This window comes from Drosophila mojavensis, unplaced genomic scaffold, assembly GCF_018153725.1.
Source record: "Drosophila mojavensis isolate 15081-1352.22 unplaced genomic scaffold, ASM1815372v1 contig_80, whole genome shotgun sequence".
Classification (NCBI taxonomy): domain Eukaryota; kingdom Metazoa; phylum Arthropoda; class Insecta; order Diptera; family Drosophilidae; genus Drosophila; species Drosophila mojavensis.
Window position 1 is genome coordinate 10,589,705 of NW_025318906.1, and position 21,139 is coordinate 10,610,843.

General features: G+C 40.2%; 3 protein-coding genes across 6 annotated transcripts; all 3 read right to left on the reverse strand.

The window, feature by feature from the left end:
- Positions 1–201: 201 nt before the first annotated feature.
- On the reverse strand, positions 202–13,990 carry LOC6579401 (protein spinster). 3 transcript variants are annotated; one of them, XM_015163654.3, is made up of 8 exons: positions 13,154–13,989; positions 5,752–6,109; positions 4,488–4,814; positions 4,091–4,352; positions 1,616–1,714; positions 1,429–1,554; positions 1,213–1,357; positions 202–450 (listed from the first exon to the last, which is right to left on the reverse strand). In XM_015163654.3, the coding sequence occupies exons 1-8, from the start codon at positions 13,476–13,478 to the stop codon at positions 377–379; spliced, it is 1,716 nt and encodes a 571-aa protein (XP_015019140.1). In that variant the 5' UTR covers positions 13,479–13,989; the 3' UTR covers positions 202–376. The 3 variants fall into 3 exon arrangements, with proteins under 3 accessions (XP_015019140.1, XP_043866457.1, XP_043866456.1); XM_044010522.1 differs by lacking the exons at positions 202–450; positions 4,091–4,352 and adding exons at positions 899–1,095; positions 3,629–3,890 and having other exon boundaries at positions 13,154–13,990; XM_044010521.1 differs by lacking the exon at positions 202–450 and adding an exon at positions 902–1,095.
- Positions 13,991–14,199: 209 nt separating this feature from the next.
- LOC6579402 lies at positions 14,200–15,957 on the reverse strand. The gene is made up of 3 exons (XM_002005262.4): positions 14,762–15,957; positions 14,534–14,701; positions 14,200–14,482 (listed from the first exon to the last, which is right to left on the reverse strand). The coding sequence occupies exons 1-3, from the start codon at positions 14,985–14,987 to the stop codon at positions 14,232–14,234; spliced, it is 645 nt and encodes a 214-aa protein (XP_002005298.1). The 5' UTR covers positions 14,988–15,957; the 3' UTR covers positions 14,200–14,231.
- Positions 15,958–17,120: 1,163 nt separating this feature from the next.
- Positions 17,121–21,126, reverse strand: LOC116803664 (juvenile hormone esterase). 2 transcript variants are annotated; one of them, XM_032730726.2, is made up of 8 exons: positions 21,018–21,125; positions 20,612–20,741; positions 20,133–20,397; positions 19,002–19,145; positions 18,785–18,938; positions 17,979–18,718; positions 17,606–17,904; positions 17,123–17,532 (listed from the first exon to the last, which is right to left on the reverse strand). In XM_032730726.2, the coding sequence occupies exons 3-8, from the start codon at positions 20,364–20,366 to the stop codon at positions 17,334–17,336; spliced, it is 1,770 nt and encodes a 589-aa protein (XP_032586617.1). In that variant the 5' UTR covers positions 20,367–20,397; positions 20,612–20,741; positions 21,018–21,125; the 3' UTR covers positions 17,123–17,333. The 2 variants fall into 2 exon arrangements, with proteins under 2 accessions (XP_032586616.1, XP_032586617.1); XM_032730725.2 differs by having other exon boundaries at positions 17,121–17,532; positions 18,785–19,145; positions 21,018–21,126.
- Positions 21,127–21,139: the final 13 nt, after the last annotated feature.

A 21,139-nucleotide genomic window follows, 5' to 3' on the forward strand; every position in this document is an offset into this window, starting at 1 on the left:
ACATAATAGTGTGTATGTATGTGTGTTATGTATATTTGAGTGTGTGTGCGTGGGTCTGTACATATCCATATGTATGTATTTATGTATAGGAACATGCGCCCTTATATAGAACATATTGCTTATGCTCCTCATGTGCCTTCGAAACAAATAATAAAAGTGAAGGATAAAAATGAAAAAAAAGAAGCTAAAATACATCAAAAATACATGTTTACATAACATTTATGGATATCTATTCCAATACATGATGATTCGCTGATGATTTCGTATAAAACATACGTATATAAATAAGATTTTAAAGATGATACTCAGTCAGTGCCATTTCACACAGAATCCCTTCGCGTTGGGTGTGTAACAAAGCTTCCCGGATCGGCAGATATTAGGCATTGTTAGTGTTGCTCTGCGCCTGCTGCTGCTGCTGCTGCTGCTGCTGCCGTTGCTGCTCGCTGTATTCTGTAATATACACATATATTGGTATTGAAATTAATATGAATTTTCATTGGAAATGCAATTCAATTGATGTTATAGAAAGGACAGTTAAATTAGACACAGGTAAGGCGACGCAAATCGGAACAGTCAAAGCAAATTACGAGTAAATCAGCAAATCTAAACGAACGAACAAACGGAACGAACGGGTGAGCAAGTGTGGGTGTGTATGTGTGTATATGTGTGGGAGAGAGAGAGTGGGTGGCTTATCTGTGTGTGAGTAAAACTCTCCCTCGCGAATGTGTCTGTGTATGTAGCTGTATTTGTATTTGTGTGCGATTATGAGAGCCTTATGTCAAATGCTGAATTTGCGCTCCAAACATTAATTTTTGTTAGTTTCTTTAGTTTCACACAAACGAAACCAAAGACAAACAGAATTTGGAAATTTTGATTCAACACCTACCGAACTTTTTATATTTATTTATTTTGATTTTTTGTGTGGCTATTGTACGTTAAGAAAACCCTAGTTTAAAGCCTCTGCTCACGCGCGCTCTCGCAAGGCAATGTCTGTGTAATTGGCCAGGTATTCGGCATCGAAAAGTGTTTTCGAATAGGTGGGATTGGGCGCCAAACTCAACTCGTTGTCGGGCGCCAATCTCAAGTCGTTGTCAGCTGAGAGGGGGGGCGCCGAAAAGTTAGTTTAGAGACGCTTGACTAGCCACTCATACATATACATATATATGCCACTATATATGTGTATATGTGTATAAATATATGTTTAATGCTTACCCAGAACAGAGGCTGTCGCTCTGGACTTGTCCTTCACAATGTAACAGGCGGTAATCAGGAAGAAGACGCCGCCCAGCACCTCAACAAAGGTAGTGGAGAACAGCGAATACTGCAGCGATTCAAAGGTGTAAACATCCTCAGCCGACTGCAAAAGTTAAAATTATAAATAAATTCAAATAATTGCATTACTATAATAGAGCTTTATAGCTAACTTACCCGTGCGCGTAGTGTTTCTGTGACGATTTCTGTGGCATTTTCCGCCAATTGGGACATACTTTTTAAAACATCGCTATCAACGGTCCTGGACTGTGCCAGCATCTTGTTCTTAATGGCTGTCGATATCTGAATTAATACATACAATATTAATATACAAATTCTATATGTATAGATTTCATTTACTTACAGCGCCCACCAGGTACGGACTGCCGGCATCTCCCAGTGCATGGGATGCGAGGATCTGGACCGCTTCGGCTGTGGAGCGACGCATCGGCACAACCACGTACTGCGTAAGGGTTAAGAGTTTGGTATTTTAGTATTTTCTATTTCGTTTGCTACACATAAACAAGCAAGCAGTATTATCAACAAGAGCAACAACAACAATTAGAACAAAATTAAGCTTAAGCAATGTGTGTACAGTGCGTGCGTGTGTGGGTGTGTGAAAAGCTTACAATAGATGGCGCCACTTCCGAGAAAGCGTGCGCGTCCCAGCTATTTGGTTCGTGTCACCAATTACATGCATCGCCCCCATGGGAACAGCTGATGTGCAGCGCGCACGTCTGGGAACAGTACTGAACGCTCGACCAACCGACCGACCGACCGACTGACCAAAACTTGACTGTGGCAAATTGTTGTCTACATTTTTTACAAATTTACAAATTTTGTTCTTTTTAACTACTTTAACTGTTTACTGTTATAGCAAGTGTAGTGTGTGTGCATGTGTGTTTGTGTGTGTGTGCGTAACTACATAAAAAAGCAAACAAATATCTACGTCAAAAACTACATTTTGGCACTGGTAAAAAACCAATTTGATTTTCTTTTTATACCCATTGAAAAAAGGTAATCAGGGTATAATGGTTTTGAGAAAATTTATGCAACAGTCAGACACCAAAAGTAGAGTAAGTGTATATATATTTTTGATCAGGGCGAGCTGAGTCGATTTAGTGCACAGGGTATCTCATAGTCGAGCAGTCTCGACTTTACTTTTGCATTTCTGCGTGAATACAATTAGCATTTGCTCCGTTGCCAAAGCGGAACTGTTCACAAAATACCAAAAATAGATCAAAAATAATTATATAAATATAAAACCTGAAACTTGTGGCACAGTTTAAAAGTGTGCGACGAGGTTGCTGCATAATGAATATTACACATTTGATGACACTTGATCCAAAGTAAAAGTGGAACGTGATGTGTCAAGAAAGAGATATACACATATTAATGTATAACAAGGCAAGGCAATTCGGGCTTTAATCAAACTTTTTTTCTGAGGGTTGCAGTAGCCAATTTGGCAGTGTGAAGTCCCCTTTTCATACAACACCCTAGGGGATTTGGGGTTACTGGGGGATGCTGACAGGGCGACAAATGCCCTCAGGCAATTCGAGCATTAGAATGCAAGAAATGAAAGCAATAACGACATTTATTACATGTCTAAGGATATGCCGGGTTATGCACTTCAAGAGATTGCTTTAGAGATGCCTTCCCGAACCGAGGGTAAGAGACCAGAACCGTATTATAAATGTATTTGATTAAATTGTACGATACAAGTCTTTAAGGACTTGTGTTGTGGTAAAGGACTTTGAGAACATTAAAGATGCAACCAACCACCTTATGACATGGGATAGAATATCAGAGAGGATTCTTATCTGAATGAGTTACCAACACCAGAGAGAGATGACAATGTAATGGCATAAATATGGAGGTTTTTACTTGATAAGAAAGCGAAACGAGACATATATGTATATATAAATACATAATCTATCTATTTGATTTACTATATATTATACTGATCTATGTCTCGTGTCGCATCCTTATCAAGTATCATATTAACCTCTGAGTTTTATGCCAGATGCTAAATAGCTATACAAGCGATGTTTGCAGATAATACAAAGTTTAACTTAAAGACAAACACAAAATATATATAAATACAAAGCAGAGAGTGTGTGCATGTGTCTGTGTGTGTGTGTGTGTCTATGTTACAACAGTAAAAAGTTAATTACAATACGACTAATATTACATTACAAATTGTGCAAGATTAGCAAAATCAAATAAAATGGCTAAATAAAGATAAAGATAAAGATCAATTATCTATTATCCACCATCTATTGTGATTTGTGTGGAAGTTTTTGTTTGTTGAGAGAGAGAGAGAGAGAGAGATACGAGATAGAGGACGAGCCGTATGGATGCGTCGCCCGATTCTTACCAGCAATATGTCCGCAACAATTGCCCAGTTCAAGTTTATAGCTACTTGGCCGAAAAACATTAATACATAGGAGGTGACCGTATACTTGGAGATGGTCAGGCAGGCGCCGGTCAGCAGGGGGGCGCTGATCAGGAGGCCGCCGGCACAGATGAGGGGATCGGCGGCCTTATTGTGCTTCTTTATCGCCGTCGACAGTACTGAGCCCAGCGGCACGCCCACCAGCCCGGCGATCATTGTAATTAGCCCAAACACATATGACACACTAAAGTTTGTTTGTTTCAGCCAGGTGAGGATGGGAGGCAGGATGGATGATGGAAGGCAGCAAAAAAAGTTGAAAAGGTTAGCAAACATTGGCAATGGCAATTGGATTATTAGCTTGTTCTAGTTGTTGTTGTTGTTGTTGCTGCTGTTGTTGCTTTTGTTGTTACTGCTGCTGCTGCTGCTGTTGCTGCTGCTGCTTACCAGCAATATATCGGCCACAATGGACCAGCAGAGATTGAGCGCCACCTGCGCCAGGAACACGAACAGGAAACAGAGCGTCCCATTGCTGCGCGCCATGACCAGGCCGATGAAGACCATCGGCGCCGATATGAACAGGCCGATGCCGCATATATAGGGATCACAGTTGGCGATGCGCGTGCGATAGTATTGGGCCAGGGCCGAGCCCAGCGGGACGCCGATTAGGCCGGCGGCCATGGCGACCAGGCCGAACTTATACGAGATGCTACAACAACAATGCGATGATGATGGTGGTGCAACAACAACAAATTTGATCAGTGTCAGAATTCAGTAATTCAGCTAGAGGATAAAAGGAAATCTCGACTGCGTCTTGCACTGCTTCATCGGTTTTGGAACTTACTCTTCTTGCTTGAGATTCTCGTTGCCCGGCTGCATCTTGAGGCCGAGATGAATGTAGTTGGGTCCCCACCAGGCCAGGGCGCCGGTCACAAAGGCGACACAGGTGAAGCCAGCCGTGGACAGCACGAATGAGCGATTCTTCATTAGATCCTTGAGCTCCACACAGAAGCTGGCACGTTCCACCTGCTCGACGCCTTCGCTTTCGCCACGTTTCGGATCCTTTAGCATCGAGAGCAGCACTACGGCCGTAACGCCCAGAACGGGCGTGACACGCAGTGCCCAGCGCCAGTCGTTAGCCAGTTCCGCCGTCTTTGATCCCACAATATAGCTGCGGGTGCATCAAATATGATTAGTAACAACATAAGTGGCAAGTGGCATGTGGCATGAGGCAGCATAGGGGCCTGCCTGCATTGGCTGCCAATTGACTGAGAGATTCTAGCAATTGACCTCACTTAAGCGCTGTGCGCCCTAATTGAGTTTAAATTCACGTTTGATTTCAAGACTTTCTATAAATAACCAACAAAATAAAACCCACTAAATTTATGCACAATTAAACTTTCAACTGAACCCCAAAAGGTGAACGAATGCACACAAGCCGAGAGCCGAGAACTGGCGCCGCTTTCTCACGGCTGCTGCTGCTGCTGCTGCTGCGGGAGCGATCTTTGCACCGTTCGAGCCGAGCGAACAGGCCACAGCTCCGACTCAGACGATGGCCGCTGATAAGAGGCCTTGCGTCCTATCAGCAAGCGCATTAATGTGTTTGCACAATTGTCTAGGCCTCTGCTAGCTGATATGGGAACCGGTTGTTGGGCAATCAGCTGATCTGAATCAGCTGATCATGTGAGATAGTTTAGCCCAATGCCAAGCCATGTTAATCACGTGAATGTACTGAAAGGGATTTTAACATGCCAAACTGTACTAAAAGTTAAGCAAGAGCGCCCTAGTCGGGCGTGCCTGACCAGCAGATATCCTGCAGAAGCTGCAAAGCTACTACTTTAATAAATCTATGCATGTAGCTAAACAATTATTTTATCAAATTTACTATCGAAAATATAACTATGCAAATTGTATAATATAATATGAGATATAATTTTATAACAGCTTTTCGATAAGGATCTAATTCGTTAACATTTTTACATACAGACAAACGGACAAGGCTAGACCGACTCAGCTCGTCGCCTTGAACAAGACTAAAATATAATTTATGGGTTCTGCCACGCCTCCTTCTCACTGTTAGATATATTCTAATAAAGTGTCAAACTTACCCAAGTCCAGAGCCCACTGGTATGGCAAAATAGAAGAGCGCCAACATTTTGGAACGCATGCTGTCCACAAACAAATCGGAGATGATCGTTGGCGCTATGGTGCTGTAGGAGGCTTCGCCGATGCCGACCAGAGCGCGGAATGTTATGAATCCGGCAAAAGTCTGCATGAATGAGCCGAACAATGTTGTTGTAGACCATAGAGCCACGCCCACAACCATCAGCCAACGACGCGAATACCGATCGCCCATATAGCCAAAGAGCGGCGCGAATACCATATAAGACAGTACGAAAACTGTCTGTAATAGGCCAGCAGAATCATTGTCTATGGCAAAGGTTTTCTTTACGTCCGTCAAAACACCTGGAAGATTAGAGAGAATGAGAGTGAAAAAGATTAGATTCTCTGTTACTAGATATATTAGACGGTATATAAATCTAAATGTTTCCATTTGCGATAAGCTCGTGATTATTTAATGTGCCGCACATGTGTTGCAGCAGCTCCTGTTAATTGGTTAAGTAAATCTAACAAACATTTATTTAAACTCTTACGTAAAACGGCTGCCAGTTTACAGTGTAAAATGTTGTAAGCTAATAATACTCATGATTTTATGAGCACTATTTGCAGAGAGGCTTTTAACATTGAACAAACTAGTTTTCTCTGTTTAATTATAACATTAACAGCGCTAATATTAAAAGACATGTTATAATAACATTTAGTACAATTCCGAATAGAGGAAAGAAGTTCTAAAATGCAAAGGAGTGCTGTTAATGTAAATAACACTTTTGCAGCATTTAGCACAAATAACAGATATATGCTTAAGAGATCTAAAACGTTGTAAGCTCTAAAAATTCTCCTGTGTCGCTGCTTAATTAATGAAATATTGCTGACACATAGGCATGTTGTTATTTAGTGACAATGAATCATCTTATTTTTAAGTTACGAAATGTAAACAAAATTTTCAGAACTAGACTAATGAAATTTACGTTTTTGCTGACGCAACTATTTTCCATTATCACTTTTTAGCCAATGCCAACGAATAAGAAAAATAATGATAAAAATAATCTACTTTTATTTACTTTATTTTTTTGGGAACAGCTGATTGGCGACTGATAATGCGAAATCCGGAATCAAAAAGAAAATAAATTAAAATAATAATTAAAAAAAAAGCTCCCCGACATTCTTTGCATATTACCAACTGATTATCTCATGCTAGTGCACATATGTATTTAGAATGCAAACAATATGGACGGATGTGCAAGTCACTAATAGCTATCATTTGATCACCCGATCACCGACACGACCTAGTCAATAACTGTTCAATGCATTTCCTACTATTTGACGGGGCCGCCGCTAGCACTTAACGGCAATATGCACTATGTATCCGTGGCGGCCCCAACAGCAATCGAAAATAAACACATCAAAATTCAAAGCTGATCCGTGGCCAAAAAAGTACGACAAAAGGGGGGCAGTAGGAGCGCAACGAAGGGAAGGTCGCTAGCGCCGGTATTCGAAAAAGCGATACATGGCCGAAAACGCTCAACAAGTGGAGACCGAACGAAATGAAGAACAACAACAACAATAACCGAATAGCCGAATGCGACGCTCATACGTGGCACGAAGTCAAACGAAGTGAAGTGAATCAGCAAGCCACAAATGTTCAGCTGACGCTTTATGTTTGTTTTATTTTTTTCTCATTTTATTTTCTGGGTCTTTTGAACATTTCGCTGCTGAGAAATTTATCGTACGATGTTTTCGACCAATCAGCGCGTTTGTTTAGCCAGTGACGTAATGGTGTGCGGCCGCCAGCGGAGCTACTACCACGCGATAAATGCAATGTGGGGTGTGTAAGTGTGTGTAAAAGTTTTGTAAACAGCTATGTGGACGAGTGCATGAATGTGAGTGTGAGTAGGAGACAACACTCAGTGAGAGGCTATATTAGCAAGGCTTGGGTTTGTTTATAGCTCGACAACCGCATACTGCAACTGTAGAGTGGGAGAGAGAGAATGGGGGAAGGGCGAGACAAGATGTCGCGACAAATGCTTGTGCGTTCGATGGGGAATTTATTTTTGCCGGTTATAGAAACTTGTGTGTGTAATTTTAGAACCAGTTTCGTTGCTTGCTCTTTCGCGCGTTGTCTCTCATTCTCCTCTCTTCTGTTCTCTTCTCTTTCCGTGACGTTCGGATAGACTAGACTGCCAGCTAGTAGCAGTTACTTATCGAGCGGCAGTTTGTTGCCAAGAATGGGAGCTGCACATGGTAGAACGACGCTCTGCCTCATTAAAATGAATGAAAAGAAGAAGAAAACAGAAAAAGTTGTTACTAACTTGAAAGCGATTGTGATTGGCCTTGAAAAATCGCACGATTTTCAACCTGTAGTACGACAACTCTGAGATTTTTTTAAACCAACATTAACTGACATTGTTAATGCACCGTTTATATTTTTTGTAAATTTGAATTTTTTTTGGGAAAGCTTGCTTTTCACATATGTACACATGTATGCCACTTTCTTTTGTACGATGGAGAAAAAGAAATCGTTTAAAATATGCCCGCATCAATACACAAAATACAAAAGTAAAGTCTTAGGCACTCACACAAACAGACGTACCAGCACACTCACACTAGCACAGCCTCTCTTTCAAGTGTTCACACTTCTAATTGAATGTGAGCTTGAAGCCATGCCGATGATTTTACTCTTTTTGTCGCTCTTGTCGCTTTTGTCGCCGATTCCTGCCTCAGGTCATTGACATAGACAACAAAAATGACGCTAAAAATAATGCAAAAAAATGCAGCAAAACCAAATCAACGTCAACATTTTGCACGTTGTGCCATGCGAAAGCCGACGACAACAGAAGAATATGCATATGCAATAGAACAAACAATAAACAGAAAGATTTGCCGACGCCTGGCTCAACGCTAAAGGTTTACAGTGCCTCAGCATACGTCTGATATATGTATGTATGTTTGTGTGTGCTCAGCCCTTTGAACTAGCTAACGGATCACCATAAAAGAGTGTTCACATTTAATGTTATTGTAAACATATGTATGTAAATGAACAGAGTCACGGAGTGTGACCAGTTGCACAAAATGTTCAAATATTTAATCACCTAATTAAAGTGAACCTTTTATATTTAGCTGTCAATGGAAAAATACTTTAATTAAAGAAATATTTCATATTGCTCGTCTCTTTTGCTCTATTTACCAAGCCCCACAAATGAGCTGTCAATAGATTAATAATAAGTCTTCTATACCAAGCCCCTTTTTTGAAGTCTTTATGAGCTATGATTCTAGAATCTCATTTATTGTTTTATAATAATTTCCAGTCGTATCTCCATAGCTGTTAAACGTGATATAACTGTATATATATTTCAATGTAAATATTTCCCCTTTCGATAGCTTTTATAGTGAAATTGATAAATGCATAAAATGAAAGTTTCATTTCTTTTTGCATGGGAATTTACCAAATAATTTGTTAAAACTAAATTCAACAAATTGTTATGCAAAAAGAGATTTGAATAAAGCCCCAAAATGTTTATATACATACAGCTAACCAAAAAAATGTTAAAGATATATATATATAAAGACGAAATTTGAACAAAGAAAATATCACGTAATTTTCTAGTATAAACGATTTGGCTAAACATGCGACTAACTTTTTAGTAGATAATACCAAAAATAAATAAAGGAAACGAAAGAAAATGCCGAATGCATGCAAAGAAACTGCTGACAATTATTGTACTTGGTATTATTTTTGCTTTTATTTTATATATAAATATATATATATATTTTTTTTGGTGTTGGTTTTTGAATTGGAAAGTGGCCAAGAAATTACGTAGCAGCCAGTGGTGGCCTGTTTTACAGATACATAAATATATGTATCTATATATGCATAAGTGTATATATTTTACTTTAAATTGGCATTTCAAAAGATACCAAATGAATGTTTTACATATAGAACAAAGTTCAATGCATTTGAATATACATATTTATATACGCTTTCGAAAATATATATACATATTTGTATATAAATTTAAAAATATATATATGTAATGTATATTGTTTTCAACAACAGCTGACATCAGCAGTTTCATTATTTATTTATTTTATATTTTATTTTTTTAATGTATGAATGAATGTTAAAATTAGGTATGTGAATTACTTGAACAACAACAAACCCGAAAATCAGGCGATGAATCGCGTTAGAAATTTTCATTTCATTTAATTTTTTGTTTTTGGTTTATTTCAACATTTTGTAGTTGTTGTTTGAGGTCACGTTGAGCGGCCAACTACAATAATAAAAATAATAATAATAATAATGCATAATGCATTATTAGATAAATGCCAGACATTGCGCTATATATAACACATTGAAGCAATGTGGCACATTTTGGCCAACACTTAAATATAATGTTAATGAAGGCGCGATCGCATTTCGAAATAGATTTAAAAGTGTATGTATATATGTGCATATATATATAGCAAATTTTGTTGACTGACAAATTGCTCAAATCGATTCTGACCACGTGCCAACGAGTGCAAACTACGTGCCTCACCTGCAATTCATTTGATTTGATTTACACCCACACACCCACAACCAATAACAGGGCCTTTCATAGAACCAATAATGCCTAATTAGTTGATAACTGATAAGGCTTATCGCTTCACTGCTATCAAGTGCAGGCGCATCCAATTCAATTATTTATGACAAGGTAGCCAAAAACAACAACCAAATGTCCAAGTTGAAATTATAATGATATTGCTTTAAGACTTGTTCATTAACATGGCCGTAACAGGCCAAGCAACTGTTGGCTGTAAACCGGAGTAACTTCTACATTAACATTAATTTAATATGTTAAGCAGCTGCTTTGGCGTAATTATAGCTAAACTTTTGCTTTTAGAACATGTTAATTAGTTCACTGTTAAAAAAGAAACAAATGTTAAACTGATAAGAACACTAATTGCGGTATGAAAAACGAGATTTAATTTTTTTTAAATAAACGAAAGTATTAATCGATTTTTAAGTATTTAGCAAATTTAATTGCAAATGAAATTTTTTAAATATGATTACTATTTTTCTTAATTATTATAATTACTTATAAACTGCTGAATAATTATTCAGATTAGTAGAATATTTATTGATTTATGTTGGTAAATTCTTACAAAATTAAAAAATAAATGCCTTTAATTATTTTCCACATCAACAAGTTAACATTTTATAAATATTTACCTAGATGTTCAAGTATAAATCTAGGTTTCTGTTCAAAATTTCTTTCCAAATCAAATCAAATAAAAATTCCAAAAATATCTGAAATAATTTCCACATCAATCAATTAACATTTGATAAATATTTGCAAAAATTTTCAATAGTCACTCGAGCAGTAAAATATCTAAAAATATTTCCTAGTGAAAAGTAAATTCTCATTAGACTTATCGATTGATTGCTTTTTATATATGAATATATAATATATAAAATGCCCATCAAGTGAATACGAATTCACAAATATGGAGAAAATTGTTAACTAATTGGCCCACGCCCACACTTAAAAGAGATATGTCTGAATGCGTGTGATTGTGAATATGAATAAGCGCATAAATGACGAATAATCGTATATCGAGTGTGTTGTTGTCGTTGTTGAGGGGTTTCTTCCCGCATATAACACTTATCGCCCAATTTATATATTTATATGTATGATATATACAATTGTAAGCATATACATATATGTATTTAAATATCATTTCCTGTCAGTTTGGTCATGAGTTCCCCTACCCTGATTACTGATTAGAAGAATCGTACGATATTTGCATTTGGTAGCTTATTACAGGCTTTGTCAAACTTATGAATTGAGTTTTTCCATGACATGCGATAAGCAGTTTGGTAGTTAACAGTTTGTCCTGATGTTAAATTTGCACATGTTTATGTTAACTATGTCTGTATAGCTTGGAGTTGCCGTTAACATTAATATGCATGTTAAATAACATTAGCATTCATGTCAGTGCTAGCGATGAGCTTTAGCTGCTTGCTGTCTTTCTTATGCGCCCTTCTTTTCATAATGTTATCAATGACAAAAAACTGCTGATCGAGCTCAAGAGTCCAAGTTCATTGTATATGCGTAACGGTAGTTAAATGTTGCAAAAGTCAACTCAGAGGCCAAGCTAAAAAATAAACATGCGAATAAATAAGTATACAAATATATAAGTATATATATTTAAATAATTAATTGGCATTTAGAAGGGTTGCGATCTCTGCTGTGCTGGTTCATTTGAGTAAATTAACAACTGGTTTGCACTTTAACATAAGCAACGCAACTCACTGATTAGCCGTTGCTATAGCCGTTAACTGTTAGTCGTTCCCTGCTATTGCATTGTTGCAGTTGCTTTAAACAAGTTTACTCCTGCTTTGCCCTTACTTGTGGCGATTGTAAAACAGCAAATGATTCACATAACAATCACGCCACAATAATAGCACTCATCTGTTATATGAGCACACATACGTATGTATATATTTATATTTATATTTATATATATGATAAGTGTTAAATGCAATTGATTGCATTGCGTCTCCTGATTTCAGTGTCGCTGTAAACAATGAAAACTAAACAAATCTATGGAAAATTCTTGTGAATTGACAATAAAAACAGAAATAAACAGTTATTAAAGGAAATCGAAACTGTATGCTGATAAATACAACTAGAGCTTGAAACTAAACTCGTCGAGACTGCTAAAACCGTTCCGATATACCCAAGACTTACTCTATTTAGTACAATTTTGAAGTGAGAAGAAAAGCATTAGCATATCTAATCTCGTCAAATGGATTTCTGTTGCTTGTAGATTTCTAACCTTTTTGACAGCTGTAAATGGCTTTGAAGATTGATTTGCATCACGCCATATCGGGCGTTACGTTTCGCATACAAGTGTTAGATTATATAGTATGAAACAACCGACGAAGTGACTGACTGATTACTTTGCACCCATTCAAATTGGCTCCTAGGTGCAAGGAGAATACAAAAAATCTGATTCAGATAAGAAAAATCCATTAGCGCAGGTTCTACGCTACCAAGCAAATGTAAATACGAATTAGTCAGACGACTGTTTCTCTTAGTTTGTCTGCACAGCACTTAAATTCGGTAAATACGTCAGAGTTTTTAGTATGTTTACATTTGTGACGGAACAACAACAAATTAATCGTATATGCTTTATGTTATCAGTTAGTAGTAGGAAAAATTCCAAAGTAAATAAAGAGAAACAGAGAGAGAGAGAGCGAGATGGGAAGAGAGCTCTAGGCATCCAACTGGTGAAAGTGACGTAGCAGCTAGCAATTAGCGCATCATGCGGGTCACGCTTCTTCTATCGTTGGAATGTGTCACTTTCTGATAGGACAGTCCAATTGGACAATGCCATTGCACTTACCCGCAATTGTGAATCGATCCATGTAGTTGATGAGATTAACAAAGCATAGCACCGATACGGCAAACCATTGTTTACGGGATATACCCGGTCTAGATCGGGGCTCAGGTACGATGTTAGCTCCGCGTAGATGCTGGCGTTCCATAGAATCCGAGTCGGACGAAACGAGCTGTTGTGACGAGTATGTCGCAGGTAACCCGCTCTGAACTAGTTCGGCAACGTCATCATTGCTCCCGCTGCTGCTGCTACTGTTGCTCATCGCCGGATTGTCCATGGCAGCTACGGCAGATGGTAGCGGTTGATAGGCTTGTTGGTTTTTCAGCGACATTCACGTGCCTTGCACTCGTGCACATACACACGCTCCCTCACTCACACACGTTGAACGAAAGTTTCCTTAGTATGCACGGCACCAAAAAACTTGCAGCAACAAAATTTTGTATTTTTGCAATCTCTTTCTCTCTCTTTGTCTTGAATACGCGCGCACATACAAGCACACACACTCGCGCTTCAACGATGCCGCGTTAAACACACGCGATGCACGAATTTGGAGGAAGCAAGAATGAGAAAAATTGTGTTGGTGGCAAATTTCTATCCGCCGCTCTCTCGCTTCAAATATTTTGGCTACGTTTCAACTCTTGCACAGAAATTAGTTGTTCTTTTTTTCAACTTGGGCACTTATTCAGCCTTTATATTTATAACTTTTATACTTTGACTAATTGAATGCGGTGTTGATTCTGTGTGCATTTGCGGTGCTTCTTTTTACTATTATTTATAATTATTACTAATAGTCACCCGCTGTACGTCCGCACACGTTCAACAATCTTAAACAACTATCGAACCGATGGCATTTCGTAAAACTTAACGAATCACGAACTGTTATTAACAGTCATCGCCTACGTGTAATAACATATTCTGTTACTTAACATATATCGAATTTAAACTCCGACCAGGTGGCAGCGCTGTCTTTTATAATCGGCGGCATTTTTAAATTTTAAAATTGTTTTTTTTTCATGAGTATTGTGTTATTTATTTAAACTATAAAGTGAGTGGTTAATTTATTATAAAATGTTTTTTAGTATGCTCATTCAATATCCATTTCATCAATGCGCCCACGCACACGATTCTTGCGCTTGTGCTTTTTGGTAGGTGGTGGCAAAAAACTCTCAAGAAACTCGATGGTGGTCAAAATGGTCTCTGAACTGACATTTCCAATGTAGTTCTTATCAAAGTAGACAACGGGCACTGGCGGTTCCGTTGCTACCAGCTTTTCACAATTACAAGTTTCCTTCTGCTTCTGTGCCTCCAATTCCAGTTCCGTTCCATTAGATTTATCTAAAAATGTTGGTTAAGTAATTGGATTGAATTAGCTAGATATAGGCCTACCAAAGATGGGCCGAAAACACTCCTTGACCTGTATCCACTTGGTGCAGAATTGCTTAATGAAACTGTCATTCTGATGAAAGAAACTCTTGGCGGCATTATCCACGCGCGCCTTCATGAAGCCTGGCACATAGGGCCATTTCCCCTTGGCGGCATAGAAACAAATGATATCTGAAAGAGATGGATATCAAAAGGGAGACACAGCAGCCAGCCAGTCTTCACTGTACTCACAGGGCACATGAAACAGATGGAGAAAAGTGCGTTGATGCTCCAGGCTGGAGATCAGATGGATGCCACCTGGACGTCTGCCCTTCAGGCTGGCTGCACGCGGCTGCATTCGCTTAAAGGGTATCTCCTCCACACGCACATTGTTCAAATAGGCCTCGCTAATGGTCAGCAGGAAACTCAGCAGGAAGAGTGGCAAAATCCACAAAACTATTTTCCGTGCCAATTTCATGCTGAACTTGTCAACTCGCACTCGCAACGGCAACTAATGACAGCAAGTGTCGTTGCTGGACTCAAAGGACTCACAGGACTTCCGGAACTTTCGCTTTATTGATTATAATTGTTGACACAAATCGCTGAACTGCTGAACCGCTGAACCGTTGCATGTGCAACACGCCTAGACAGTCCACTGAACTTTGAGCCAAATACTTGAATGGCTTCAACAATAAACAAATACCCTACCTGGAGTCCAGTCGCGTCTGGTCAGGTCCAATATTATAATATGATCGGCCAAGTGGAATCCAATCGTTGGCGCCATCAATCGTTGCCGGCTCGCAAAAAGTTCAGATAGTCGAGCCAATAAATAAACTCAATTGTTTATTAAATCACAATTCACGCGCATAAATAACAATCACAGTTTCTTCGTACTCTACTCAAATGTCAGTTTAGAGCTAACCGTTATACTCTTATTGAAAGTTTTGATATTATTTGAAAATTATGAGTCTTCTTAGACTTTCTTGTGTACCTTGTCTGTCCATATATTTCCCTCTCTATCTATCTACCTTTTTGCACTTCTTTCGATTCAGCAGTTTTTCCATTTGTTTAATATTTCTTCTGTCTATCCCAGCATCCTTCCGTCCGTCCGACATTCTGTCCAATCGTCTGCCCGTTTATCCATCCTGCCGTCTGTCTATCCATGTTTTCGTTGCTCGATTGTTCGTTCTGTTGATACCTCCTCATGTCCGTTTGTTAATCTATCCGTACGTCTATCCTTACGTTGAATCCTTCTATCCCTTCCGTCTATCCATCCATCCTTCTGCTGGAAGTCCAGCCCAGTCCAGTTGGTACTTTCACCCCTTGATCCAACCGTCCGTTTGTCCTTTTATCAGTTTCTCCCTAAGTTTTTATCTTTTCGCCTAAAATCTCTGCCGTTTGTCCGTCCGTCCGCTTGACTTTTATTATTATTTTAACACAATTAGTTAATTAAAACTATATAAGATTTCTCTGAACTTTAGCAGACTTTGGTATGACTCAGAGTATTTCCGCTTCGACTTGCCTTGAATAGTCGCTCTCTAGCTGGTTCCTCTATGTTTGTATTAATGGGCGGCAGGTGTCGGTTGACGTATACGCAATGTGAGACCCGTTTTTCGCCTTAGTTTATAATATTTTGTATTTATTTTTTTATTGCCATTTAGCGCCTGAATGGGTCTATTCCAGTGGCACGCCCCCCTCTTTGTTGTAGTGCATTGCAACGTGTTGGAGGCTGGCGAGCCAGCCAATGGGGTTCGCAATGAATCAATTGAGCAATCAATTCAATCAATTCGTCAATTCAATCATCCGGCTTCGGTTGAAAGAAAGCCTCAGACGCAGCTTGAGATCGTCGCGAATATGCTAATGAATGTTAATCAATCACAAGTCAATAATTATATGACGTTTGAATAAAGGAGAACAACAACAACAACAACAACAACAACGAAAGTGGCAAAAAAAAGTGAACTGATCCAAATACATATATATTATTTCGATTTACAGATATATGAAGTGAATAGCAGCAGCTAATGCAATTGTAGCCGATAAATTTCCATAAAAGCCCCAGACGTGGGCACGTGTCAGGGGCAGCGCTATATATAGACCGAGAGTCCGCTCTTATCAGTGTGACACACTTTCAAGTCACATACCTAAATATTACAAACAGTCTAATGAAATTCCCATTGAATTAGACAGCCAGCCATAAAAGAAGAAGAAGAAGAAAAAAACTCATTGACAAGTAGCGTGTGTAATTGGCTAAAAATTCCTAGTGCTAGAAGCAAAGCCCTCACTGGGGTTGCTCTGACGTTTTATACCGAAGTAAAGCTACCTAATTTAGTTACTCGCTCTGGCTTTTCAGGTTGATGGGAATGGCCTACCTATCAGTCAATCAATCAATCAATCTACTAGTCAATCTGGGTAGTGAAAACTTTTGACTCTATCAATTCATTATTTACAATCAGCTGCTGTCGGATAAGACCCTCAATCAGTCAATCGATCAATCATTTAATGCATCCGTCAGTCAATACATCAATCAATCAATCAGCTGGGCAGTCTATCAATCAGTTAGTCAAAGAGTCACTTCATCAGTCAGTCAGTCAATCATTCAATCAGTTAAATCAGTTAATCATTCATGAAATCAATTTGTCAGAAATTCCATAAAATCCATTTAATTAATCCAAATATTCAGAGAAATATTGGACTGTTCTACTCTATATCTTAAAACAACAATTGTTGGCATAATTTTATATTCTATTAAATTAAATAAATTAAGTTTTGTGTTTTCTCTCCTCTCTCTCTCTCTCTCTCTCTCTCTCTCTCTCTTCTTGTTTTAGTAACGCTTTGACTCGCCTAGTATATCATTCCAGAACTTGGCGCTAGTTGAGCGGAAATTTTGTAAAACGTTCACCTCGAATTGTTTCGGATCGTTGGGCGCATTGTCGAACACGTGATGATCGCAAATGCCTTCGGGTCGTGACTCCAGAATGCTTTCCGTGCATCGCATCAGAGTTTCCGCATTTCTCGGTTTGCTGTTAATGAAAGCAATTCATTATTGAGCTGGGGCGCCACACAGATAGCGCTAGGTAGATAGACTAGACCTACCCGAACTTGGCGAAGTGCACAAAGTAGCCCACGAGCGATTCGACAACGCGCGCCTCCGTCGAGTTGCGCTCAAAGTCGGGAAAGAGCATGGGACTGCGGAAGAGATAGATCAGATCGTCGCAATGCACGACGCCGTATTTCTGGCCGACATTGGCGCTGGTAAAGACGGAGGCATAGCTGAGGGGACCCTGGTAGTTGAAGCTGTACAGGTACAGTGGCTGCTGGCTAGCGTGAGCCGGGCTCAGGTGCTGCCAGATGGCATTGTACAGTGGCTGCTTGAAGCCCCGGTCCGAGATGAGCTGTCGAGGGAAGAGAATGAAAATGAAGTTTCCCTTTTCGATTTAGATTCCCGATTTTCCCCTCGTTCGCTTACATCGAGGAAGCCCTGCACCGTCTGCTCGTTCAGTTCGTGTATGTTCCGGAAGTACTTTTCGATAACCAGCTGCATGGTCTGCGCCAGCTGCTCCGCGCTGAACTCCTTGGGCAGCTCGAGCAGCTCCTGGAGCAGCTCATCGAAACGGGCATTGAAGTCCTGGCGCAGCGTCACGTTCTCCATTATATTGACCACCCGGACGGCGCCCTCCTGGGGCACGGTGCCCAGCAGCCAGGGCACTTGCTGGTAGCTGCCCTCGCTCAGCAGCTGCTTCGGGTGGACGGCGAGGAAGGCGTCCTCGGAGCTGGGCTCCACCACCGGGCGATAGTTGGACATGTGATCGACATTCCAGAATTTCAGACCATCGCCGGCATTGAGCAGAGTTTGCACATCCACGGCTCGCAGGGCGCGCGCCAACTTGGGTGTGCTCAGGTTCTGGGCGTTCTCCACCTGGCATAGCTCGGCGGTGCGACGTGCCTGCTGCAGTGGCTCCTGCTCGATGGCAAAGGGCACATTGGCCGTGCCGCTCATGCTGATCACCTGCTGGAAGAGGCCCGCCGATCTGCTGCTCAGCATGTGCAGGTGCGTGGCCACGCCCCCCGCGCTCTGGCCAAAGATGGTCACACGACGCGGATCTCCACCAAAGAATTTGATGTGCCGCTGCACCCAGCGCAGCGCCAGCTGCTGATCCTTGAGCCCGAAATTGCCTGGCACAGCCGAATCCTGCGTGGACAGAAATCCTGCAGAGAATCGAAGTTTGACTGAAGCTTGCATTTACTCTTAGACTCTATCTATCTTTGGCTCACCCAATGCGCCCAGGCGATAGGCCATGCTCACTAGGATCACCTCGCCCGTGTCCATGAAGTACTCGGGTCCAGTCAGCTGCGGCCCAGCAGAGCCGCTAAAGAATCCACCGCCATGTATGTAGACCATGACAGGCAACGGCTGCCTGGAACGACGCTGTGACAGTTCGTTGGGCGAGTGCCGGATTGAGGAAGATGAAATGGATGAACCCCGACTTACCTCTGGCCTATACACATTCAGGTACAGGCAATCCTCCTCGCCGTAGATAAGCGGCGTGGGCAATAGATAGTTCTTCTGTATGCAGTCCGGCTTGGCTACGCTTGCATTGTAAATGCCACGCAGCTTGGGCATCACTTTGGGATTCTGCAGAGAAGTGGAGGATAAGATTAGACGGCGGACAAAAGGAGTTTGAAGAGGTGCTTAAGCCAGATTAAGGAAATGCTGCAATCTGGGACAGTCTAATGAATTTTAACACTTGAGGCCTAGAAAGTGGGAAGGGCTTAAGGTGATTGACTTAAAGAGATCAAAAAGCTTAAGAGTTTAAGAAGTTCAACAGTTCAGGAAATGATATTAAAATATTTAAGGAGCTTAAGTAACTTTTTAGGCATCTATGAAGTTTCGATTTGTGCATTTTTAGGGATATGGAGAAGTCGAGCAGCTTCCACAATTAGTAAACACAAGAAGAGTCTCCATTTTTTAAGACATCAAATATTTGAGAAAGTTATAGCAAGTCAAGGAATACTGAGAGTCTTCGAGTTTCCAATTGTGGAGCTTAAGATGTGTACAAAAATGTATGAAGAAACCATTTAAGGTGCTGCTCGATATAAAAAGTTCTTGGAGCTTAATGAACCTCAAGCCAATTAAGAAGTTTAATATACCTCTAAGAGATCCATAAGATTGTGGACTTAAAGAGCTGCAGAATTTAAAAGCAGTTAAAAGTAAGTCTTAGAAGTCTTAGACAGAACTTTAGCAATTTAAGGAGCTATATAAGTATGAACAACTCGAAAGCCTCAAGAAGCTCAATGAGTTATGCTGGGTTTCAAAGAGTTTCATAAAAGAGTTTAAAAACTTATAGGAGGCTAGACAGTCTTAGGAGACCAAGCTACTTATAGAGACTAAACTACATAAAGAGTTCAAGGAACCTGGAAAACTTAAAGTGGCTTATGGAGACTTAGCTCCTTAAAGACTTCAAGAAATCTAGGAAACTAGGAAAGAGCTTAAACTAACTTAAGGAGTCTGAGCAGCTTCAAGAGTTCAATGAGCTCAAAACATTTTGGGAAATTAAAAAGAAGATCAATTCAAAGAAAGTTAAAGGTCAGCAGCAATTAGCTTAGTCAAGGATTTACTCACGCTGAAGCGCAGTTTGCCGACTGGTGGCAGGGCGTAGGGAATGCCAAGAAATGCCTCGAAGCGCTTGATCTGATAGCCCGTCATGTAGATGCCTTTGAGGCAGCCCAAGCTGCCGCCGCAGACAATCAAGGCCTTCTGGGCGACAGCAATTGATGGCGTCGATTGGCCAAAGCCGAGCAGCAGCAGCAGCAGCAGCATCGACCATAAAGGTAAAGTAAATCCCGCATGAATCATGTCTGATCCGAGATGGTTAGTTATCGTTTGTCTGCGAAAGAAATCGAGACACATTAATTAATTTTATGCATAGCTCATTTAAATGATGTAGTCATTTGTTTATGGCCCAAAAAAAAAGAAAGAAAAAAAAGAAGAAGAATAAGATAAAATACAAATAAAATAAATAAATAAGAGCTTCTTTTTTACCGATGATGTCAACGGTACGAAATTGTTATTCCCACGAATCGAAGGCTCTGGCCACTTACCAGATTGCGCGCTCAGCTCAATATGCGATCGACCCTAGATGTAGTTCGATTCGGATCGTAACTAACTGAAGCGTCTAAGCACGAGCTTCTAGCACGGCAGCGTACGAAATTTATCTGACGGCTTTGTAAGCTAAAGCATTCAGTTTTATGCAAGAAAATATAAATGAATATATATATGAATAAATAAGAAAAACTTTGCGTTCTCTCTGTGTATGTGTATGTGTGTATGTGTGTGTGTGTGTGTTTGTGTGTGTTTGTCACGCTTTTAGCAACGGTGGCTCACATGAAATATGTGAAGCCAAAGTTGTTTTTTTTTTTTGCCGTTGCTGTGCTTTGATATTCAATTGAAATTTATTCAACGGGCGCACAGCACACGGGGCGTATGCTTAATCAAGTCAACCCATACCTGCTCCGAGCACCGTTCAGCCTAGCAGCCTCTATCTCCAACCGCAACCACAGCCAGAGAGGTTGCAAGCACAACTACGATCGTCTCGGCGTTTCACTTTCACTTTTATCCTGCTGCGAGTC